General features: G+C 35.3%; 3 protein-coding genes and 1 long non-coding RNA gene across 13 annotated transcripts; 1 reads left to right on the top strand and 3 right to left on the bottom strand.

Moving 5' to 3' along the window:
- Positions 1 to 2,075: 2,075 nt before the first annotated feature.
- Bre1 (E3 ubiquitin-protein ligase Bre1) lies at positions 2,076 to 14,931 on the bottom strand. 3 transcript variants are annotated; one of them, XM_073088358.1, is made up of 17 exons: positions 14,747 to 14,931; positions 14,438 to 14,596; positions 13,188 to 13,374; positions 12,471 to 12,656; positions 11,931 to 12,151; positions 11,208 to 11,459; positions 10,346 to 10,531; positions 9,440 to 9,697; positions 8,642 to 8,734; positions 7,685 to 7,794; positions 6,958 to 7,111; positions 6,417 to 6,572; positions 5,704 to 5,895; positions 4,287 to 4,479; positions 3,505 to 3,599; positions 3,151 to 3,282; positions 2,076 to 2,690 (listed from the first exon to the last, which is right to left on the bottom strand). In XM_073088358.1, the coding sequence occupies exons 2-17, from the start codon at positions 14,588 to 14,590 to the stop codon at positions 2,538 to 2,540; spliced, it is 2,721 nt and encodes a 906-aa protein (XP_072944459.1). In that variant the 5' UTR covers positions 14,591 to 14,596; positions 14,747 to 14,931; the 3' UTR covers positions 2,076 to 2,537. The 3 variants fall into 3 exon arrangements, with proteins under 3 accessions (XP_072944459.1, XP_072944461.1, XP_072944460.1); XM_073088360.1 differs by having other exon boundaries at positions 4,287 to 4,458; XM_073088359.1 differs by having other exon boundaries at positions 10,358 to 10,531.
- A 1,055-nt stretch (positions 14,932 to 15,986) lies between these two features.
- Positions 15,987 to 17,111, bottom strand: LOC140753358 (uncharacterized). The gene is made up of 2 exons (XR_012103556.1): positions 16,704 to 17,111; positions 15,987 to 16,525 (listed from the first exon to the last, which is right to left on the bottom strand). It is a non-coding gene; the product is annotated as an uncharacterized LOC140753358 (long non-coding RNA).
- Positions 17,112 to 17,710: 599 nt separating this feature from the next.
- Positions 17,711 to 23,066, bottom strand: LOC140753211 (FGGY carbohydrate kinase domain-containing protein). Of its 8 annotated transcripts, none has more exons than XM_073087674.1 (6): positions 22,924 to 23,049; positions 22,366 to 22,609; positions 19,831 to 20,026; positions 18,864 to 19,729; positions 18,570 to 18,792; positions 17,711 to 18,185 (listed from the first exon to the last, which is right to left on the bottom strand). In XM_073087674.1, exons 3-6 carry the CDS (start codon positions 20,011 to 20,013, stop codon positions 17,829 to 17,831), a joined length of 1,629 nt encoding a protein of 542 aa, XP_072943775.1. In that variant the 5' UTR covers positions 20,014 to 20,026; positions 22,366 to 22,609; positions 22,924 to 23,049; the 3' UTR covers positions 17,711 to 17,828. The 8 variants fall into 8 exon arrangements, with proteins under 8 accessions (XP_072943775.1, XP_072943774.1, XP_072943773.1 ...); XM_073087673.1 differs by lacking the exon at positions 22,924 to 23,049 and adding an exon at positions 22,212 to 22,282 and having other exon boundaries at positions 22,366 to 22,901; XM_073087672.1 differs by lacking the exon at positions 22,924 to 23,049 and adding an exon at positions 22,683 to 22,901.
- Positions 23,067 to 23,273: 207 nt separating this feature from the next.
- Positions 23,274 to 24,967, top strand: LOC140753440 (mitochondrial translation release factor in rescue). The gene is made up of 3 exons (XM_073088035.1): positions 23,274 to 23,415; positions 23,950 to 24,200; positions 24,654 to 24,967. Exons 2-3 carry the CDS (start codon positions 23,990 to 23,992, stop codon positions 24,872 to 24,874), a joined length of 432 nt encoding a protein of 143 aa, XP_072944136.1. The 5' UTR covers positions 23,274 to 23,415; positions 23,950 to 23,989; the 3' UTR covers positions 24,875 to 24,967.
- The last annotated feature ends 319 nt before the right edge of the window (positions 24,968 to 25,286 follow it).

Here is a 25,286-nt window from a genome sequence, read left to right as displayed (position 1 = left end):
AATCGGGATTGTCGAGTTTAATGTAAATATCTATAACTCTTATCCTATTCTGAATATCTCTTATGCGTTATTATATAATATTCCTTTACAGTTACTTCCTCTTGAATAGAAATCTATATTTTTTCGGCTCTTAGCGACTTAACTAAACTTCTCAATTTCATAAAATGCAACTACTCAAACTTCACACAATGCTTTTAAATCGTCTCAATACACTCACAAAAAAGTCTCCATTAGTGATATTATTGCTTCATTTTTTTTAACTTATTTTTATACCACAATTTAATATCACATTTTTTGTGAAATTTTTAGAACCGCATTTGACAATACATCTTTTTTCGACTATGTATCAATTATTATGGTTCCTACAAAACGTTGCAATATTATAATCGTATAATGCTCGAATTATGCTCGACGAAATTAAATATAAATTTAATTATAATCATTATAAATTATGAGAGGTAATTGTTGCATTTTTAAAGCGATTTATGATTTCCTTCACTTTTATCTACCTACATAAACAATTCGCAGTCGAATTTCTAGAGCGCTCAAAATACAAAATGTTTTCATCAATACAAAATTCATGTCTCTTACACGCGCTGTACACTTAACACTTACACTGTAACATTATTACAACAATTAATTGTTTCTAACTAGAGTTCTACATTGTAAATACTTTAATCGAAGTTTACAATCGAAAGCCATGTAAGGAGTAATTCAAAAATTTATCTAATCCATCGCTGGGATAGTAAAATAGCAAAATAGTCTGACGCGAAATAGCGGATTATCCTAATTACATCACAGACATGATAATGTGAAAAAGTGTATTGCTTAATATAAAAAGAAAAGAAATCATCTGATAGTTAATAAAATTGTCTCCTCGTGTTGTTTGTCGAATCAATTAAATCTTATTGATTTAATTGATTCGACAAACAATAATAAGTGAAACTGAAAATAAGACACGATGTGACAATCGTTTATATGTTATCAATTTGGTGCTTTTAGGACTGTTTTACAGGATTAAATTGAATATGAAAATTATTATGATTAACAAATAGGAAGTGGTTATGTATTCTCACATTAGCACATTAGATCAGCTGTATAATAATTAACGTGTGTCACTGGGTTCATAGTGAATAATGTCATGGCAAAGTAAGCATAACAAATCTTGAGATATCGACCTGATTTTTACTTTATCGACGTCACCACTACAACACTCGGTTACCATCAGACTAATAAGAAAATTTTCGAATCACAACAGCCATCACATACGATCGAAACAAGACAAGAAGTCGATATCGACGTCGTCGCATAGTGAGGTGCGACTCACAACCTGCACGAGGTCGTGCGTTTGTTCAATACTGGTCTGCGACCACCAGCGATCAGGTGGGTGGCACAACCGCCAGAGGGCGGGACGATCGGGGTAACAACGCTACTCATTTAGCACTACATTATGCGACCTTCGTAAACCTTTGTACTGTTATATCGATATTTTAGATAGATCGCATAATATTGGGTTTGTTAGTCTTACGAATCTGTACAGTTCAGTCTCGATCCGTTCACGTTTGACTCAAATATTCTAAACTTTTTTTATAAGATCTTGGACATCTGTAACCGACTCCATATACAACAGATGATCTATATGAACCCAATCACAGATGTATTGCCTGAGAATTAAGATAGTTATGTATAAATAATCGTAATTCAAATCATTGCACTGAAAGGAGAACTGCCACACACTAGAAAGTGTGGTTGGTTATATTCACATTAATAACAGTTTCCACAGATCGCATAATGTTAAGTGCCTTACAGTCTTAAGATCTCTACACTATTATCCAGTCTCGATTCTTTCACGTTTCAGTCAAATATTCTTACAAGAAATATTATGATTAAAATTTCATTATGTATATACTCCATTCTAATTCAGAACTAATATAGTTAAATTGATAATATATAAGTAAAGTTTTGAAATGTAAAATTGATATATTATTAATAGAATAGTTTTACAAATCTTTATACTGATGTGGGCAGGGCTTACGCATTAATTTAATTTTAAAAAGTTTTAAAATTAATTTAAAATGTTTTAAGTTAGTAACTTTTTACGAGATCCTTCCATAAGAACGTGTGTTAAATACAAATTATTTCGAGTTTGGACGATAGTGCAGACAATATCGTGTAATCTCCGCGATCGTCGGCCAACACAACGGCGGTTATCAGAATAAATCGCCTGAGGTCGCGCCAATCTACAGCCCGTTAACCTGAGGCTGCCTTCTAGATGGTCCTTTCTACCCGCGATGCCCCAAGGCCAGCCACGATCGGCTTGCGGTTTAATTAACTTATGATTTTAAATTCTGTTATTAATACAAATTTGTATATTCCTTTCAAGAATTATATTCGATAAACATTAAGTCTTGGGGCACGTAAGGACATGTTCTCACTGAAAGGAATCCGTGTTCGGTCCGGCCAATCCAAGCCCCACGAAGATTGCTTACATTCAGACTGACGTTGGTTCGGCAAGCCTCTCGGCCGCGCGCGGCGAGCTAGGTGGAGAGGTAGAGGCGGTGGTAGTCGTTGGCGCCGAAGGCCGCGTTGCACTTGGGGCACTTGCGCTGGCGCGTCTCGTAGCGCGTGCGCAGGCAGTCCCAGCAGAACACGTGGAAACACTTCGTCAGCACCGCGTCCTTGCGCTTCACCTGCAAACATCACCAGACACACATATTAAAATACACATTTGGTATTTTATAAAAGGATTGTAACCATATCAAACTACCACATGACCTAATATAGTTAGTATACGCGTATATGCGTTACGAATTTGTCATAAAATAATTAAAAGGATGTATTGCTCAACTTTCCCAATGTACAAACTCAATGAAATTAAGTAAATCTAGCCTTAGTTAATGTATATTAAACACAAAAATCCAGCAAACAAGAAGTATATTGTGTATTGAACATAAATAACAAGACAAACTGTACTTCTACTATACAAGAAAAAATGTATGAATATTACTTGCAAACATTATTATAATATTTATTGTATTAATTTTCTACTATCATCATATTACACCATTTACTTCTAATATTTGATAATTTAATTTTATTAATGTCGTTTTCAAAGCATCGATGTGGTGTACAAAAGGGGTTTGCATGTACCTTGCATGAAGGGCAGGTGAGCGTCTCCTTGTACTCGCGGATCTCCTCGAGCAGCACCTCGTCCATGCTGCTGCCGGCCTGCTCCATCTTCTTCATGCGCTCCGCCTTGCGCCTCAGCACCGCCAACTCCTCCTGATATCACACAACACACACACACACACATTACAATTATATTGCAAGTGACAACAATACCAACATTCCAGGACCGCAAAAAGCAACAAACTATTGTTGGATTCACAAATTCCTCTTTGGCAAGGATGTGGAAATTATTTTCCACTTGTTGGTAAGTACTTTCTGCTAATCCAAAAACGATAACATCGTAAAAAATATCTATATTAAAATTTTCTAACTCACATGTAATCTTTTTGTTTTATACGCTTCAGCTTCCAAGGCGCTCGTTTTCTCGGCGACCACCTGTTGCGCCTCTTTCATTTGCGCGTGATATTTCTCTGGAAAGTTTGTGTGGAAAATTGTAATGGTTTTTATTATTTTTATTATTCTATATACAAATGTTATACACAGGTGTATTATCATTTGTAATAAAAAATCCTTAATTGTATAAATTGATACTATTAATAGTTAATTATATAATGTAAATCTGCACGTTACAATAACTGTGTACATTTTAAATGCGTACCACGCTTTTATAAAATAAAGCGAATATTGAAAAATTTGAAAAGTAGAAAAAAAAACAATATTTGCCCCAATTTTCTGAGAAAACATTAAAGGCCCGACCAAACAGAACGCGTATTTTAGCGCTGCGTTAGGCGTTAAAAGAAAATCTTGACGCCACGCTTTAGCACCGAGATGTGTTGTAGCGAGTTACTACTAAGCGGTTACACAGAACGCATACGCGTACGGCTGACGCAGTGTTAGGCATTCTTGTCGCCGGGCGTTGAATTATTTTACAGATTTGCGTACTAGCATCATTATAAGGGAAAAATAACGCCCGCGCGTATGTATTCGCGCCTAAGCGTACGCGCTCTGTGCGCCGGTTACTACTAACTCAGTACAATACAACTCAGCGGTGTCAGGATTTACCTCTAGCGCTAACGCCCTAGGGAGACGCGTTCAGTGTGGCCAGGCCTGATAAAAGAAAGCGACGCATTCGAATGTATTGTAGTAGCGTGACATACCGAGATGCAGCTTGAGATCGGCGGCGGACTGCGCGGACTCGATCGCCTTCCGCTTGTGCATCTCCATGGCCTGCTGGCGCAGCAGCAGCTCCTTCTCCACCGCGGACAGCGTGGCCTGCAGCAGGCGCTCCTTCTCCTCCAGGCGCCGCGCCACGCCGCCCATCGACTCGATCTGCTGGTCGCGCGTCACCACCTGAGACCACACCGTTATGAAACACGCCATGTTACAATGGGCATGATGACACATTTTTCTCCCCTTCTATAATGTAGGTACATGTCTACTGATTCCAAAAATCGACAATAAATTCAGTATTAACGGAAATATTAGCATTTTTAAAACAAATTTTGAATTAAGCGCGAAAACGCTCACGGGCGTCATGGCGTCCGCGAGTGACGTCACGCTTCAATATCCCATGGAAAAGTTCAAGCAATACGGTGACACGCCAAAAAAATGACGTCATTTCGCCCCGATTAGCGTTTTAGACAAGATGGCCGACTGCATTATTTTATACTTTTATTTTATTGAAAATATAATGAATCTTAAAGTTTTTATTAAAACTGGCCTTTTTTGAGAATGCTTTCAACATATTGTTTTTAAGTAAATCATTTATTCTTCGATTTTTAATACTGTCATCATGCCCATTGCCCTCGTGCGGATAATGCACGTTTTTTTTTTATAATATACGAGCAGCTGACGAGCATGCAATCCACCGTTTGGTAGGTGTAATCAACCCCAGATAGGATTTCATACAACTACCTGGTCGGCCACTGATGCTATAGTCCGCGAGGTCTAAGCTGAGTTGTTCATTAGTGTGAGCGAACACAAAAGTAGTGTGATAAATAACTTTCAAAAAAAAATTATTATTTTTCAATTAGGTACATAAGTTGAACAGATATTCTTGTTTAAAAAAAATCATAGTAAAAAAATATTTTTACAATATGCAATAAAATTAAGTAAATAAACTTTGTAGTATTTGAACCCACCATTTTGTTACACTGTACAATTCAATAATAATAGCTTGCCGCGAAATATTTCAGTCTAAATAGAATCAGAGCTAAGTCTGTGAATTGTAAATTAAATTGTACAATGCAGAAAAATAGTAGATTTAACTACTACAAAGCTTATTTTCCTTAATTTTTAATTTTTAGTATTTTTTTAATAAGTCTCAATTTCATCAATTGTACCAAGTATTGAGGTTTCATTTTTAGTTAATATAAAAAATATATTTTAAATGACATTCGCCAAATACACGTTTATTTATATTGGATGCCATTTTACTAATAAATCGAACACTAATACAAAATATTAAAAATTCAACAATTCGGCTACCAGTACAAGAAGTAAAGAAGATGCACGATTGCCAAAATGCAGTATAAACAGGTTTAAACATTAATTTGACTTCACACCTACACATACCTGTTCTTGTAACAGTTGTTTCTCTTCCCTCAAGAGCTTGTGCAATGAATTAGCCTTTATTCTCTCCGACATGAGTTTGAAGTTGGCGTCGTCCTTCTCTCTCAGCTGCTGTATCAGTCTTGAGTTTTGCTCTTGCATGTCCTCGAACGCTTGCCCCGTTACCTCCATTTCATTTAGTAATGCCTCCTCTTCCTGAAAATACAGTTATGAAAACCAGTAATATTCCGCGTAAAACTGCTAGTCCGCTCTGAATATATAAATACCTACTATGGCGACGCGATTGCGATTTGTATCACTACACCTCCTCGCAACAACTTCAGAGCGGACTAGCAGTTTGGCGCTGACTATACTTAATTATACACATAGATAGGTATGTAATCTGTCTAATGATAAAATGGCTTGTCGGCAGTGTCGGCACTGTCGCATAAACTAGATGTCCAATATCTATATTATTTATATTACAAGTACAAAATATTAATCATGATAGGACAAAAAAATGCCAAAATCCGATATCATAATTATGTCACTCTTCTTAGAACTTAAATAAAATATCTCAAGTAAATATTTTATATAAGTCTGTGCACTCTGTTTAAATCAAAGCTCCACTGGTATAGGAGATAGTAGTTGCAGTGGAGGTGTGGCAATTATTACTTTATTACAAATTAGAAAATTTCTAATTATATTTGTGTCCATAATATACAACTTTATCAAACCTGGGAACCAGCGAACGGTCGGGAGAAGGCATGTAGCGGGTCTGCATTGGGCCGCGCGCACGACAACTGTTTCTGTAGCTCGTACTTCTGCTCCTCCAATTGCTTGATTTTTCGAAGAGCGTCCTCGTCCGCCAACCGCCTCTCTCGTTTGCTCTCCTGTAATAATTTTTAAATTAGTACTAAACACATTAAAATAGTACATTATAAATAAATATTGTTAATCGAAAACATAAAATTTAATTCTTCTTCTTCTAACTCTTATATACATATAAAAAACTGAATATATAATATTATTGTTTTAGCTGGCAGAAGCAGGATCTGGAAACAGGGAAGGGAAGGAACCTGCACCGCTGCCTGCTTTTTTATTTTGTTTTATAATAATATAGGAATAGCAGACGAGCTACAGTTCCACCTTCCACGGTTCGGTATGCATGGTAATTTTGACGTTTTGCGTACGTGCGAAACTGAGGTATTCCCTCAGAGATATGATATGGGGCTCTTCAAGAGGGGTGTAGTCCTGGATTACAGGCGGGAGCCTCACCTGCGCCATCTTCGCCTTCTGGCGGTGGTCCTCGAGCTCCTGGCGCGCCTTGCGCTCGGCGGCCATCAGCTGCACCTTGTCGCGCTGCTCCTTGCTCACGCCCTTGTACATGTCCAGCAGCAACTTCAGCTCCTTCTGCTCATTCGTCGCTTTTCTGCCATTTATCACATTTTGGGGATCATGCTAAAAGTATGTCATTGTTAAAGCTACAATTAAGATTTTTTACATATATAACATAGGAGTAGCAGACGAGCGTATAGTCCACGTCATGGTGGCTACGAGTGGCTCCTGCCGCCCATGAACATCATAATCAACCTCCAAGATTAAATTCTTATCTGAGGTCAGCCACATACGCACAGCAGAGGACTAAGCTGGAATGCCTCAGAAATGTATACTCCTTTCACCTTTTATTAACCTTTACCAAGCCACAGTAGCACTTAACACTACTATTATTAGGGACCATTAAATATAAAACAAGTGTCAAGATATAAAACAAATAAAATCCATTCCAGATTGACTGACAAAACTTAAATTTAGGAATAAATTTTCTTAACTAATAAAAATTATAAACGTAAAAAATATATTTGGAATTAAATTGGAATTTACTATTCCAAAATTTCTTGACAGAGTAAGACATCACTAGAGACATAAACATACAATGAAATCAATAAAAAAAGCACCAGAGCGACATAAAAGAGCCACTGTATGCCGTGCATGAGCTATTTACTTGATCTGTTGCCTGAGGTCCTTGATGATGAGCTCCTGCTCCTGCAGCTTGGCGCGGCCGTGCTCCTTGCTCGCCGCCGCTTTGGCCTCGCCCGCGCTACCGTCTTCACCCTGGACAATAACATATTTTTAGAAATCACAAGTCACAAAGTAAAAACACAAAATACTAATTAATATTATAAATGCGAAAGTGAGTCTGTTTGTTCGCTATGCTTTTACGCTTTAACTATCAGTGATTGTCATAAAATTTTGTATAGATGTCAGGGGTCGAGAAAAAGCCATAGGGTAAATTTTATCCTGAAAAAAGTAGTGTTTGTGAGGGATACATAGAAGAAACTATTGTCAACGACCTCTGACCGCGACGGAAGCCTGAAGGAGTTACAGGATAATATGAACGAACTTGCAGGATTAATCACGATATATTACTTGGAATCTGTACACTACATTAAACATACACTTGACAGACAGACTGATCAAATCAAAGAGTGACACATAGATATATTTAAAAGTAAATTAATTTACATTGAGTTTATATATGTATCTTCAACAAAGCCCCACGTGGGGCTTCCGTCGACTAGCATTCTAGTCATCATACTAGCTGTCTGCTAAGTGTCTAGAAAATATTGTTTTTTTTTTTATAATAGCAATCGAGCATGCAGTCCACCTAATAGCAAGTGGCTACTGCCGTCTATGGACATCTGTAATCAACTCCAGATAAGATTAGACACCTACCCGAGGTCCACATAGATGCGTCGGTAACTCTAAAGACTAAGGTGGGATGCCTAGGAAAAATTTATACAATCACCTTTTGCATTAAAAAAGGCTAAATTGAGATATATCAAGTCACAGTTTACATTAGGAATTCTAGACATCTCATTGCTTATAATTTGCATGATGACCATTGCGTCAGGGCCTTATATAAAAACTATCATAAATAAAATTAAAAAGTACTTCTGACCTCAGGTTCCGTTTCTTCTTTCTTAACGGTGAGGGGTTTTTCATCAGTACCTTCCCCCCCACGCGTCGCCGCTTCTTCAGTCTCTTTACGTAACTAAAAGGAATATTTGTGTAATTAATTAATGTTTTTATAAATGTATACTAAGTGAATTGGAATTAAACGAGCATGTAGTCCATATGATAAATAGTGGTCATTGGCACTTATGGATATGTGTAACCAACTCCATTCTACAGGGGTTCTGACTAAAAGGTGATCACAGATGCATTTGCCTTTCCTCAGAATTAAGACAGTAACCTATTTCCTAGCTTCAGCTTCTTCCATATAACGTGAAAAATTGCTTAATGCTAAGAGATGGTGTAGCAGCAGTTCTTCTCTTAATAACTTTTAGCCTTACGTGTGTCTCTCCCTTACCATATCCTTCAACTAGAATACATGAGAGCTTGTTACCGCTGTTACATGACAGAAATACGTTTGTGCAATAGATTATATAGATTGGTTAATAAAAAACATATACAGGGTGAATTTTCCAAACGGGCCTTCAGGGCCAATTCCCAAACTATAAAGATTAGCGAAAAATGCTGAAAGGACTTACGAGGCCGATTTTGATCAAAACTAAAACTGCATCATTACTTTTCTAAAATATCTTTTTCCCTAGCCGGAAATCGAACAAGTTGATTTAAATAAAAAAATACACCCTCTATATTATTCCACTATCTGATAGTGTTACTTATACGGATCAAATTCTGAGAAGTAATGATAAATGACAAACTGTCACATAACTATGACATATTCACATACCTTATTTAACTCCTGGCTAGTGTCCTTATATTTCCTCTTATACCTATGAACTTCCCCCTTCAACTGTTGATTGTGATTCTGTAACGACGTGATCAAATGCCTCATCTCTCTATTGATGGGCCCGGTCTGTTCATTCGCGGCCAAGTTCTGCTCAAACTCTATCCTTAACATTTCATACTCTTTCCTTAGTTGTCCTAATACATCTTCTAATTGTATCATTTCCGCTCTGAGAGCCTTTTGTCTTGCTAATTCTTCACTCTGAAAGACATTATATTATTTTATTTTATTGCATGAAAATTTACGATGTTTGAAACAATTCGAGTAGTAAAAATTGTAGGACAGTAACTTTCCTTAGTAAGTACATACATTATAGTTCTGTAAATGTCTTAATTTTTGTTCTCTATGCCCAAGAAATTAGAAAATATTGAAATACTTCCCTTATTTCCTTTTACAGCCACACACTTTTGTATTATATTTTCCTTGCAAATGAAAATTAATGATATTTGTTTTCTTATTAGAATAAAGAAGCCTTTTACTAATGGATACATACATTGTGTATAGCTTTATTCACCATACAACACCTATTCAAACTATCAAACTTAGACGATAGACAGCATTGTTGATGTTTCTAAGCCACACACTTTTCCGAGGCTTTCCAACTTTGACCTCAGGGGTAGCGGCGCATCTGTAGGCCGACCTCAGGTAGGAATATCTCATCCTATCTGGGGTTGATTACCGATGTTCATGGGCGGCAGTAGCCACTTACCATCAGGTATTGGGATATTTAGTATAATACAGGTATAATACAGGATTGCATGCTCGTGTGCTACTACTACATTATAAAAAAAAAACAGTCAATCTAACACTTTAACACAACAACAACAAAGTTGATATAGTAATAAGAACCTTAATATTCACCTCCATCATCTCAATCTGTCGCATGTGTAGATTCTTGGCGTTCTGCAGCTGCATGCGGGTCTCGTCCAGCGCCGTCTTCATTTGCATCGACTCGTTGTACAACACCGAGAACTGACTCTGCAGGCACTTGTACTCCGTAGTCTCCACTATCACAGACTCCGGTAATTGTCGGATCTGAAAGAATCAAATAGTTGAATTATACACTAAAAACATTAAACTTGAATACATTTACAGTAGGATTAGTAAATACGTGAAATTACTAGATTTTATTTCCAAAATTGCATATGAACAAACCTGAGGAAAGTAGCTCATAAAATCTCCTACTACCATGATAATGGTAATGGTACATTTTAATCAATGAGTCTGCAGTTAGCTCCAAAATTAAGCTTTGCTAGATTAAGGCGTGTCAGTTTTACTAAAATTAAGGTTAGTGAAACAATTTTAGTATCCAGGATTTATTTCAATTCATCCAGTATAATTTTAAGATACAACTCACATCTTCGTGTTGATGTAATGTTGATTTGTCTATTGATAAGCGCAACAGAACCTTGATCGTCTCAAAAGGCAGGCTGTCACTGATATTTTATTACTTAGTCTATTAAAGTTGTTGGAGTGAAGTTGTTGCGTGCAGGTGTAGTTAAGAGAGCCAATACGGTCGAACACAACTATAAGCATATATTCCGTAGCAACAGTATGGACACACTAACGCAACTATGTACCCGTGGGCAGCGGATGGGTGACTGGGGGTCCCTCGCTATCTTCGTCCCAGTAATATCTACAATTTGCTGTTGCGAAGCGACTCATTTCTATATTCAGATTGCACTAGAAGTTTGGCGCGGAGTCTACTCACGTCCATCTTGAGCTTCTCGAGCTCCTTGAGCGTGTCGCGGTGCTGGCGGTGCAGGCGGTCGAGCTCGGCCAGGCGGTTGTTGGCGAGCTCGCGCTGCTCCTCCAGCTCGGCGGCCACGTCCTCCAGCTTGGCGCTGGCGGCCGACGGCGGCGCGCACGCGGGCGCCGCGCTCGTGCCCGACTGGTGGTAGCTCTTCAGCTTCTCGATCGCCTCCGCCAGGTGGTTCTCCAGCTTGTCGTTGCGTGACCGCACCTGGATTATAACGATATGTATTTTAGGACATGCATTGTTGTATATGTAAAATGGATAATAGTAATAGCCATATATAACTATGAAATTTTGACTTTATATTATTGGAAGGTGGTAAAACAAGTATGGTTTAACTGGCGAAGAGTATGGATTCCAAACTACGGTGGAAGAGTATAGATGCATCCTGACTTGCATATGAGGCGACCATGTTTGTCATCAAGAGTGGCAACGCACCCATGATCAACTTCAAGAAAAACCTCATTCTACATGGAATTAGTTACAGATGCTTATGGACCACAATGGCCATCAAGTAGACTAAATGACGCTAACTATTACCTATTAGACCTTACAACTAATAATAATTGACTACAAAACTATGTATCTAATAATATATTTCTGACAAGTATATTATTAATATAATATTTTCTGCTTGGGTAATTGATCCTTTGACATGAACAGTGATCATCACATTACCTTCATCAGCTCATACTGCAGGTCATCGATCTGGTTCTTGAGCTCAGCGTTCTCTGTGTCTCGGCTGTTGACGGCGTCCTGCAGCTGCGCGACCCGCAGCGTCATGGCGTGGTGGCTCTCGTGCAGCGTGGTGCACAGCGCCTGCAACCGCCGGTTCTCCGCCGTCACCTCCTCGTTGGTCGCCAACACCACTTCCTCCAACGACGGCGCGGGCGCGCCCTCTGGTGAACATTTTATATAATTATTATTTATTTTTTCAGGTAGGAATATCTAATCTTATCTGGGTTTGATTATAGATGTCCATGGGCGGCAGTAGCTACTTGCTATCGGGTGGACTGCATGCTCGTCCGCTAGTCCTATATTATCACAGCACAGAGCAAATTCTGGCATCTAATTATAAATGATACTAAAGAGATCATTTAAAAAACACTTTTGATTCAAATTTACATACTAAGCCTAAAGAAGTGTAGCACAAAGGCTAAGAAATCTAGATTTTCACATAAACAATAGAAGAAAACGATAATAGTTGTATAACTTTACCTTCGCCTTCCCTTTTTATAGCTTTCCATATTTTATCATTCCTCTGTTGTAGCCTGTCAAACGCTTGCAGCACCTTGGCCACTGCGCGCTTGCTGACTTGTACCCTGTTTGCCAACTGAGCGTCCAACTCTTCCTTGTCCCACGTGGATAGTTGCATTAAGAATGAAGTTGTCGCTTCATTTTCATCTACAAGTAATAAACAGTTTATAACAAAAGAATCTTATCAAGAGCAAAAATAATTTCACAAAAATTTCATCTTGATTTGGTTCACACCAATATAGTGTGCTGTCTCACGTTCACGATTTATACCACAAATTTATATGAAAAGATAAATGTAAACATATGGGGTGCAAAATAAAATTTAAGTACTAATTTGAGCGGCTGTCGTATAGTTGACCGCTGTGTTAAATATCAAATCATATTCAAAGAAGAACCCTTTGAAATTTGCTCTGGAGGCACCACTGCTACATCTATTTCTATCTGATCACAAGTGTTATATGCTGCTGTGTTCTGGTTTGAAAGGTGTGGTAATAGAGACTTTCTTAGGCATTAACTAAATCCTCAGAGGTAGCCAATCATCCGTGGTGGACCGCAGTTAGGAATCTAATTTTATCCAATGTTGACTACAGATGTCTATAGACCGCAGTAGCTTCCTCCATCATGTAGACTTACTGTTAGTTTGCCACCTCAATTACTTATATAACGAATATTACATACTTTTATTCTCAGATTCATCTGCAGTCTCAGCATCGAAGCGCTGTAGCAACACTCTGATGTCCTCATTCAGCAGGTTCCAATATCTATTGACAACGCACAGCACAGCGTCATCTTGTGTCTGTCTCTTTTCCAGCTGCTCAATCCTCGCTCGGAGCTCCGCTTCACATCTGTGCCGTTGTTCTATTCTCTGCAAGAATATTGTTACATTATAGTTGTATTTTTTTAAGAGTAATGAAGTATTACATATATACGTTGCGTGGTAACCTAGTGGTCTGAATTGTGGCTGTTGGTTTGATGTTAATGTTTTGTTAATTACTTTGATGTTATATAAGGAATATAATGTAAGGAAATCAAGATCGACATTTCTGTAAAAAGCAAATTCATAAAGGTTTGAAAATTCCACCAATCTGCACTTGGCCAATATTGTGAAGTATAGCTTGAAAACTATGAACATCTGATTGTATTACTTCTCATACTCGTAAACAATTATATCGTTTTTGTCCTATTAACTCAACTTAGAATGAAACTCAATTTTGAATATACAAAACAATGGTATACATAAATTTTAATAATAGACAATGCTACAGACTATAAGTGAGATGTTTTGTGGATGTACATGGATGGACAGACATCCTACTCATCCATTTATATATCTGTTCTAAATTCAAACATACAGCTGAATTGGATAATAGTAACGCAATAATTTTAAACTTCAGTATTTTAAGGTTATAGGTGTATTTTTTGTTACTTGACATTGAGAATGTAAAGTATATACAACAGTAGCAGCAATAAACGTGAATTAGCATTCGGTGAAGGATGCTCCTTGCAATATGACCTTATATTTATTAACCTATAACACTTGACAACAGAAGAACAAATATGTTATTAAACTACAATACAATGTTAGTTTATTGTTGCTTTTATGCATTTTGATTAATCTGAGTCAAAATAATTAATATTTATAGACTAATTCATAGATTTTTAGGTTCGAACTAACCTAAGAGGTTACTGCATTAAAATATCAATTATATACTTTTGTTTGCCGAAAAAAACCCTTCAAAATAGATTGAATAGATGCAATACAAATAAAATAGATGAAAGTTTTGATAGTAAAACATGTTTGAGTGCGTTTTATGAGGCTAACATTAGTGTATCCAGTAACAGCTGATTGTGACGTTTTATTATATTTTCTTGATGTATACTTATCCTTATACAGACTTTTGACTTTTTTACTGAAGAAATACCATTACCTGAGCTAATTTTTTGTTTTGAAATTGTAAAACTTTGATATCCATTTCTTCAAGGGTGGATACGGGCCCGATTAAGTGGGGTTCAAAATGAACTTTTTTGATCGGCGGCTGGCTACTGCCATTTCCCCCATCTTCAGCTGAACGTTTCGACATCTTCACCTGAAATTATTGCAAAATGGCACGGTTTTTCAACAAAAACTTTTAGTTATTATTGATTGGCATAATCCTTACAAATCGAAATGTCATTTAAGTAGCGACTGACACGAAAGCAAAAGGTAACTTTCGAAATGGGTCGGGTTATATACGTACCTGCTTGTCAATATTGACAATTCTGAATTTATCTTTTACTGTGTTATTTTAGCATTTAGTGCTAAATAAATGACTCTACATTTGATATTTTGTAACATTTTCAAGGTAAAACTCTTAATACGGCTCTGATCTAATTTAAAACCGTTAAATACGAAATGTAATACCGATACCACCTCAGCCAAACCTGGTCCACAGAATGTATAAAATTTCAAGTAAATCTGGCTGTCACCTGTGATTCTATGTTTATTTTGGGAATTAATAATATAAAATAATATAACATTTTGGAGATTATACTTACCAAATGCTTTGTTTTCCATATATTAATCTATGTGCGAACATGCAAAAATAGTCACTTCTGAATACACGGTCGTACAACTGTCAATTTCTTTGGTTGGGTCAAACCGTTTATATGAGCTTGATCAAAGCTTAAAAATGCACAATCTAACGATTCCGAAAACCGCTGTACGCACAGTAAAGTCAAGCTGTAAAGAGTTTATACAGTTTTTACGTTATTTTAATAAATTTACGACTTTAAAAATAAGACTTATATTATTTGTGCATAAAATGTATATTTTTTAAAATTATTATACCTAGAGATTCGTAATACTGTGTATTGGCTACTTGACACTTTTTGGGAAAGTGTTTTAATGAATTAGTATACGTATTATATATGCCTTCCATTGATCACTTTTTCGAAAAAAGGGCTATTCATTAATAAAAATCGAACTTTCTTTACGGTGAACGGAACGTCGCGTTAAATCAGGCGGTCAAATGTCATTTTGTGGCGGAACGTCATTACACTGTAAACAAACAACGCTTATAAGAAAATTGAGAGTTATTTAGCTATTATAACTAAAATTTAAATAAATGACAAGTTATAAGACGTGTGCAGTGACGATGTGTACAAGTACGATCGTAACAAATTTGCTTATACAAGTTCCTAAACCCAAATCTCATAAACGTTAAAGAACTTGCAGATTCTCTCGAGTGATTCATCAATTCCAAATCATTGGAACGGGACGTAATCAAAACAAAACAGCAAGTGGAAGTATTCATATATTTAATATATTATATATATGTCTATGATAAGAATAGAATTATAAGACGTCTATGAGAATTCTATTTTAAGGGCCCATTCTGTAATTAATAGGACACAATTAAAATATTTCATGACTGTGTTATTATTGATGGTGCATGTGCACTGATTAAGTTACAGGACTGTATAATTAAAAATACATGATTTGCTATTATTAGTTTTTTATTAACCGATTTCTTTGTTTATTTGGTTTATATGGTTCTATTAGTGAGTACACACAGTAGAACTTTTGTATATATTTATCATATGTTACAGTTACAATAATTACTACAGATCACCTAAGCTAAATTTTTGTGCTGCTTGCGTGTCTGCTTTTCTTCATTACTAAAATTATTTTCCGTAACAAATGGATATATATTTTTATCACTGTCATTTTCAGAATTAAATTGCAATGCAATAATAGGAACTGTATGGTCACTTTTCTTCCTTCATCCTGTTGGGTAGGTTACGCAAGTAAAGAAGTACTATTTCCCGTGTACTTTACTTTATGTATTTCAGACTGGTGCCCACTTTCGAAACTTTTGGCTCCTCACTTCTTCTAGGCAGGACAGTCATCACATTTTCATTTTCATTGATGTACCTTGTGTTCAGGACAACTTTTACTTTTCATGAAACACAAACTTGCCTTCCTCTTAAACTGCACATACTCTATAACGTCGTCACTATACGATTGTCGGGAAGATCTGTAAATATAAATATAACCAATTAATAACCTTAAATCAGTTCACATAAGAATATGAGTATATTTAAAAAAATCTGAATAATTACTTGAAGACAACCTTCCTTCTGTCTGAAGTCAGTTAAGAAATGTTTTAATTGTCCGATATGATTAAATGTAAATATAAATAATGTTTTACTTACGTTGTTTATTTGATATTTCCATAGGTTATCTCACGGAAGTTTTTGTATCCATTTTGATTTATTGCACGGCATATATGGATCTTCTTTAAGCAGGTTCACGCTATCAGCTTTAATATAGTATGGCTTCATTTCGGTTCACAACATAAATTCAACCAACTCTAACAACAAACGATTTAATTATTATTTGTCTTGTTTGGTTTCGATGTAGTGACGTCACATGACATTTGAGGCAGCACTGTCGCCGTTTTGGGATTTAAAATCCACAGATAAAAAATCGAAAATTTCTTTTTAAAAATTAAAATACTTAGAACGTATTAAAAAATAAACGAAATACTGCATAATTTATGTTTACTTATAAGCTATCACATCCAACATATTTCATATTTTATTGTTATAACTGTCAAGTACCCAATTCTTTCTAAATATAATGGTTATAATTTTCCATTTAGTAGGAAGTTGACACATTACTAGCAACATTGTGTATTAGGGATGCGATTTTTTTCCAAAAAAGATAGATTCTTATATCGATTAGAAGTCTGATAAATCGATCCACAAAAATATCGGAGCCTATTTAATCGAATTCTCCAAAAATCGTTTTTTATCTATTTAGTTTTGGAGTATCAATACGATTACAAACCAAACGATAGAAAACAAAAAGACCATTATAATAAACGATCTGTTAGAGTTTTTAATTAAATTAAGTTATTTTTGTCATAATGTTAAAGTAGTTATTTTTTTATTTCTTTTACTATATATAGTTGTGGAATTGGTACGGTGAAATAAATTGATTAGAAATATATCCAGCGGATTTTTAAGTAATTAAGCGAAAAACTTTCATTCCTTTAAATGAGGTTGGGAAATACATTAAATAATTAAGCTAAGAATATAGTTCGAACTTATAGGCTTGCCTCATCCAATCAAATAAAATATACCTTTATTATAGTGCCGTTACACGACATTTATGTTTGATTTTAGCTAATCTAGTTTTAAGGATAAATTATATTCGGTTAAATATAAGTTGTTTATTAGTAACAATAATAAAATATTGAAAAAATAAAATTATACTTAGATCATAATAGCACTGATAAATTCGACATTGTACGACTAATCGACTAACATTTTCGGTTAGTTCATAATAGCTCTATATTTTAACTGATCCTGTAACATTCTAAGGAATACTCTATATTTCTTATCATGGAATGCTTTATTATTTAGATTTGGTTTAACAACTTCGGCAGAGCCACCCATATTTTTAACAGCAGCTTCTATACTGTTAAAATGCTTTGATGCACAGGCACCAAGTATTGCAGAACCAAGTAACACCGAATCCTTTACGTGTGGTTTTAGTATCGGCAAGCCAACAACATCGGCTTGGATTTGAACAAATAGGGGATCTTTTGTGATGCCCCCACAGATTAGTAGCGACTTGAAGGGTTCGTAACCAGACAACAGCAAGGCATCTATGATGTGCCTGGTTCCATACTGAAAATAAAGTACAAAAATATATTTATTAAGTTTTCATGCAGTATTTCAAATTTGCTAAAAGCTAAAACATTGATCTATCGGTGTTGACAAACGAATGAAATTTATTTAAATATAATAGATTGATTTAAGTTTACGTTTATTCAGAATAAATATCGATGTAAAAATAATCATTTAATTTTCGTTTAACCAAATAGTTGCTCACAATTTCCTATTTTTCGACATTTCAACACCATTTTAAATGTACACGTATATTATGCATAACTGTAGTAAGTTTCATTTTAAAAAAAATTAATAATACAATACCAAGTTTTATACAAACATATTATTCAAAGTGTAAGGAACCTAAATATGAAATAAAAATATGACATTGTATATTCTTACCGACAAAGCTTGCAGTGTTGCCAAATACAGCAAAGCTAAATTCTGATCACTGTTATCAATAGATAACCCAGTAATCATGCCTCTCATATTGGGATCAGCAAGTGGCGAACGATTGCCGTGGAAATCTGGCCACACGTGCAAATCTTTTGTCAACAAACTCATGTCGTGAAGTCCTTGATTGTGGCTCATTTTTAATAATAATTCCTTTAAATGAACGCGCACTCTGAAAGTAAAGGAAAGTTTTAGAAATTCGTTCATGGTAAAAAAATAATCCTGAAATGTTTTAGTACCTACTCTCCAGTACTGCATGTTTTTAAAAGTTGGATACCAGCAGGGTGACTTGAGATGACATGGTCTAATAACATTCCAGAGGCACTTTGTCCAGCTTCATTTAACCACATGCCGGGTACCATAGCACTAAAATACGGACCCCATACACCTTTTACCATAACTGGAGTTTGGTTAACAGCCATATGACACGTGGAGGTGCCGCAAATCAGACTAAGGCGACTTGACATTTTCATATCGATACCCTCCCCATCAGTGCCAATCATGCCTAGTCCTCCAGCATGGGCATCTATTATTGACGTGGCTACAGGAGTACCAGCTTTCAAGCCGAGAACCTTAGCTATATCAGGCTTAAGTCCACCACAATATTCTCCTGGCATCTGGACCACATTGCCAATTTTCTTAAAATCGTCATCTGCTAAGTCGCCTAAACCAATTTGTGTTAAGAAATCCACATTCCAACCTCTCTTCCCGTCAGTGGCGCATTCATAATTCCATTTACAAACAAGGGAACACAATGATCGAGTCAGTGAACCTGTAGCTTTCCACGTCAAAAAATCCGGGAGATCAAAGAAGTAGCCGTAATTAGGCCATTTCTTTGGAAGATGTTTCTTTAACCACAGAATTTTTGGTATCTCCATTTCTAAGCTTACTTTACCTCCTACATATTTAAGGATATCGTGATTTGTTTTGTTTATAAAATCTGCTTCAGACTGCGCTCTGTGATCCATCCACATGATAATGTTTTGCTCGTCATTATTAGAATTGCTCACAGCAGCTGGATGACCATTTTTATCCAGTGCCACCAAAGAACACGTAGCGTCGAAACCGATTCCCTTTACACTACTGGGATTCACATTTTCAATAACTTTCTGGAAAAATGAGAAATTTTTATTTTTAGACCATGAGTAAAAATCTCCGCAGTTACTTTTTATTTTGTATCATACTTTGATATAATTATTGTAACACATACCTTGATAACAAACACGCAGCAATTCCATACATCATCGGATGACTGTTCATAAAAGTCTACTTTTGGTTTCCATGTTTGCAGTTCCCTTACTGCAGTCGTTAGTACATGACCGGTTTGGTCTACTAACGCTGCACGAACACTGCCTGAACCCACATCTACACCAATGAAGTATGAAGCTTCCATAGTTTACTGTACTCTGAAAAAGGAAGTAATTAAAATCTTATTACAAAATCGTATCTTCATTCAAATGTATTTTCGCCTTTGCACAGGCGAAGAAAAAGCAATCGGACCTTTTCTGCGTCTACTTTTGGAGACTACATTATACGTGATAACCTTTTTTGCCGACCTATTCGTATAGGGAGCAGTAGGAAAAAAGACAAATCCGGCTCGGGAGGGCCCAAACCCACGGTCCGTCACTGCTTTGGAACCTAAGTACCCATGGGAAAACTGGCCATCCAGTCTGATATCTTTAACCGGCCTACAAGGTATTAAGTGGTTGCGGACACGGATGAAATTAGACCGTAACGGTTGGATCAATTAAAATAGGCATACCTAAAATACTTTGTGGTCATGTACACTAATAATATAAATAGTGAACATGCTACAAATTATTGACACGCATCAGAAGTTTAGGAGCTAGAGATTTTGCATCAAAATTATAATTTAGCGAACGTGTCCAGCTTAAGGCTTAGATTAAAAGTGAATGATTTACTAAACAATGGAACCAATACTTAAATAATTAAACATTGAGTCTACAAATAACTATACCTAAGTGTATTTTATCTTCTAGTATGAAGGGACTTGATGCTCGTTGAATTTCAATCTCATTAACGATGTAAACCAGGCTTCTTATGAATTAAAATATTTGTTTGAAAGCAAAAACTGACCAAATGACACACAATTTACTAACAGCCCGCATTAATAATTGTTAGTTGACGATAAACAAGTTGTAAATCAACGACCTTGGCGGCATAACTACCTACGATAGCTAAAGCATCGCGCAAGATAACCTTAGCTATCTGCGTCTTGAAATTAGCATTTCATAATACTACTTATGTGCTATTTAGTTTATACACGAGTTTATGCCCGCGTCTTCTACTCGGTTTTAAACGTTAAATCGATTCACTGTTTCTAAGGAATTTGGGAATTGTAAAGACACAATCCGCGGATATGGATAAGAATATGGATGAGAGGTATCAGTGATTAGATCCGCAGTTACGGATACGGATACTTTTTTGTTTTTCGTAATCATTGAATGTGGATTTGCAATATTTACGAATGTCTTATTATTATTTAATTTATAACAGGAAATTAATAGGAAAAAACAAAATGTATTTTGCTTCCTTTTCATACATTTCCTTGGGATTAGTGGAAGCCTCCAAATGTGACTTAGCTTGTATTTGAGCTTTCCGGGGCGAAAGTAGAATTTGTCTACTACAGAGTTGGTCAGTATAAAAAGGTTGTTAATAAATAAGCTAATGTCTGAAATTTCACCACAAAAAAGGACCACAAAAGCTTTAATTTCTTCATAAATTTATGTTAAAAAAAATGATTCACAATTAATTTTTATTAATATCTTTGGTTCTTTAAATCAAAATAATAAATAAATAGATACTGGTATAGCATTGAAAATGTTACAGACAGATGGACAAAATTGCTATCACATTTATATCCAAAAAAGTGGAAATAAATTTATTATATCCGCTGCTGCTTTAAATAATTAAACTTCAAACAACTAGAAGGCTATGTAAAAATAGCTATTGCATTTTTATTTTTATATTAAATGATTAAATGATATAAAACATTATATTACATAGTAATGTGGAAGTGCTAAACTAGATTTTTTTTTATCAAACTTAAATAAATCACTACATCTACTAGCCACAGTCTTCAAATGTTCATGAAACTCCTGTTAACACCATAAGGTAAAAAATAGCATAAGAAGTAAAGTCATTTACAATAGTGATGAAATAACAGACTTGAATTTTATTCTACATAAGATTACAAAATACATTTCAAATCACAGAAGAAGAAACTCTAGACTAGACAAACATTTTGATATTTTTGTTAATGATCATAGTAGACCTACTTTACAGCATATGCCTGTGGAAGGAGGCATAGGCTGGACATCTTCTATATTTCATTGTAATTGGCACAACACAAACTTTATTAACTAATATGTAAAAAAAAATACCAAGTAAGAAGGCAGATATCTCAAGCAGACCATAAGTGAAGTACAGCTTCGTTGATCAATATATTTCGATGTTATATATTTACGAAATTTTCCAAAAATAATATTGTTTGGACTTCTATTTTCAAGGAACATCAATCATGAGGTTGTTGCATCATTATATTATTAGTTATTAGGTATGATGATGTACCTATACACAGCAGCACATATTCATTATTCATGTTTTATCTGATGACTTATGTATGCTAATGTTGTTTCCATCTGTAGGAGGAAAACTGAATGTAATAAATACATAGTACAATATATAAATATATACAAATGCAGTAAGTGCATGGTTCGCATACCTAGTAAGTTCATGCTTGAAACCAAAGGGTCCAAAGATTTCTGTACCATTTGATGCAGAAGAGATTACTGAAGTTCCATCCACTTTAACTTAACTACAATGCCAGTGGTGATCATTAACTATAATGCCATAAAAATTTTAAATTTTGCTTTTACAGTATTCATGAATAAGACAGAAAACATAACCTCACAACCATACTTTTTTGAAATATAATTAAGCAGCTTTTGAGTCATACATGTGTGCTTCTGTAAAAATTCATGTAAAAAGTTATACTTTAGCGATCTTATTATACATTAGCAGTATTTAGAAATACAGTACATTTACTCCACGTCTCCACATTGAGCCGGCCGATAGTGTGCCGATGGATGTTGCTCAATATTACTTTACGCCTAGCGAATTACACTTGAATAATTGAGCATACGAGAATAATATTTCGGTATATTTTAACATTATAAATAAATTTAACTAAATATTTATAAGCAAAATAACTTAAAGAAGTTTATTTTTGTTATGAAATGTCAAAGTCAAAATATACGAAATGTCATACTTGTCTCGTTACCTGCTGTCGTTAAGAACGATACAAGCAAGGCTAGTACATCACTAATTCACTATCGTCTAGAAAGTAGTCCAACAAACTTTTCTGTGCGTGTGGTAGGGGTACCACTTAGGTTATTGTTCCGAGCTTATTATCTGTCAATTTAGGAGTATAGGTGTTCTGTGGTGTCAATCAGGTGTCAAAAACCAATTTTACCTGCTTACTTAGTGCTTGGAATCTTCGATAAGTCTAGAGAAATTAGCATATAGGACATTTAAAACTACCTAATACTACAACTACTTAAAGTATGATTTAAAATATATCATTCTTCATCAAAGTATTAATAGGAACATGACTGCAACCAGAACGGAAGTATTAAAACTTTACAAAAATTTGATGTTGTATTCAAAATCTCTAACTTTTACGGATGTTGCGTACTTTAAACGAAGAATTTCGAATGAATTTAGGCGTAACAAAACATTAACGAAGCCAGAAGAAATCGAATTCGCTTATAAGGTATTTCTGTCACCATATTTGTACACTATGAGGTTAGACACATTTATAAATAGCCTGTTATTCCTTCTGATTACAACAATATATCATACCTGTAGTATATATTTGGCAACTGTTAAATTTTTCCATTTTGTAATATTTAAACATTTATATTTATTTATTTTAAGCAAAGCAAGAAACTAAATAGCATGTGAAAATAGTAATACATTACTGTGTATGTAACTTGGAAATTGATTCATCTTTAGTTACAATAACTTTACTTATAGTAGTATTATGTAATTCCTCTTTTAAAATTCGTAATTATATTTTACAATTTTTTTATTTCATGATATGAGTTTATTCTAGCCATATTACCTGTTTTAATAATATGTTTAGTATGTTGTAAAAGTGTATAGTCCGCGTAAAACTGCTAGTCCGCTCTAAATATAGAAATCAATCGCATCGCCATAGCAAATTGTATGACTAACCCTGCTCACAACAATTTCAGAGAGGACTAGCAGTTTGGCATGGACTATACCTTATTTACTTTTATTCCAGAAGGGGGAGGCCTTACTGCGCAGAGGCTTAGTTGTATAAGATGTTTACCCTCAGCAGATGTAACATAAGGCATCTTTATACCAATCTACTGCCTTACACTCCAATAGCATATAAACATACCATTGATTACTCAAAAGTACCTAAAATTAATGAGAATGACTTGTCGGAGCAGTTTGTACGAGGAGGTGGGCCGGGAGGCTCTGCTGTTAATAAAAATGCCAACTGTGTTGTGCTAACTCATGTCCCAACAGGTACCTATTAATTTAAAGGATTAGTTGGATTAATATTATGGATAAATAAAGAACAAATTGCTTATGAAACCAGTAATTAAAGAACAAAAGTAATATAATGCATGCTTTTAAAGTAGCCCCTTTTGCGTGTGCGACTTTTGCCCATTTCAGTGAAATAATGATAAATAATAATGCGCAATAAATGAATAAATAAATATGTCTACTAATATACTTATTATATTGATTCATGAATATTTTTTTAGCATGGCTATATTTATGTACTTAATATCAGACATAAAATTTGTCTTATGTTATGATTGTGAGTTAATAATATATTATATTTTAGAATACAAATTGTCATTGGAAAGGCTAAAAGTCTAACAAGTAAAGTGGCCCTTTTGCATCGCCTCAGCCTTTCCAGTGACAATATCTGTTTTTCAACAGTACACTTTTTTATGATAAAATTATTTTTAGGAACTGTTGTCAAATGCCATTTGAGCAGATGTCAAGATGAAAATAGGAAGATGGCCAGAGAAATGTTAATAGAAAAATTAGATGAAGCTTTAAATGGGGATGATAGTGTTGCCGCTCAGAAGAGAAGGCAAGAAGAAACAAAGTATAAAAAGGCAGAATATAAAAAGAAAAAGAGAGCTAAACTTAAAGAAGAATGGAGAAAACGGGAGGGCTTAGTTTGACTGTTAGTTATGTTAAATATTGAGTTTTAGTTCTAAGTGGAAATGCATTAGTGATAAACAAGATAATAAATAAACACCTTGTTGTTTGTGCAATTGATTGGTATTGTTATTTAAAGCCCACACATAATATAGGAGTAGCAGACGAGCATGCAGTCCACCTGATGGGAACTGCTGCCCATGGACATCTGTAATCAACCTTATTAGTTATTCCTGGCAGATGCGCCGCTGCCCATGAGGACTAAGCTGAAACGCCTCGGGAAAGTATGCTTTCCTACTACACCCTTCAGACCAGAAAACAGCAGCACAGCACTGCTGTTTTATAGCAGAAATAGGTGTAGCGGTGGTGCCGCCGAATTCGAACTTCAAAGGGTTCTTCCACCTTCATGATACAATGTTTTGTAATTAAACTCAA

Source organism: Epargyreus clarus, unplaced genomic scaffold (genome assembly GCF_041222505.1).
Source record: "Epargyreus clarus isolate Ecla_fem2 unplaced genomic scaffold, WU_Ecla_fem_2.2 ptg000026l, whole genome shotgun sequence".
Taxonomy (NCBI): domain Eukaryota; kingdom Metazoa; phylum Arthropoda; class Insecta; order Lepidoptera; family Hesperiidae; genus Epargyreus; species Epargyreus clarus.
This window is presented reverse-complemented; position numbering and strand designations above follow the sequence as displayed.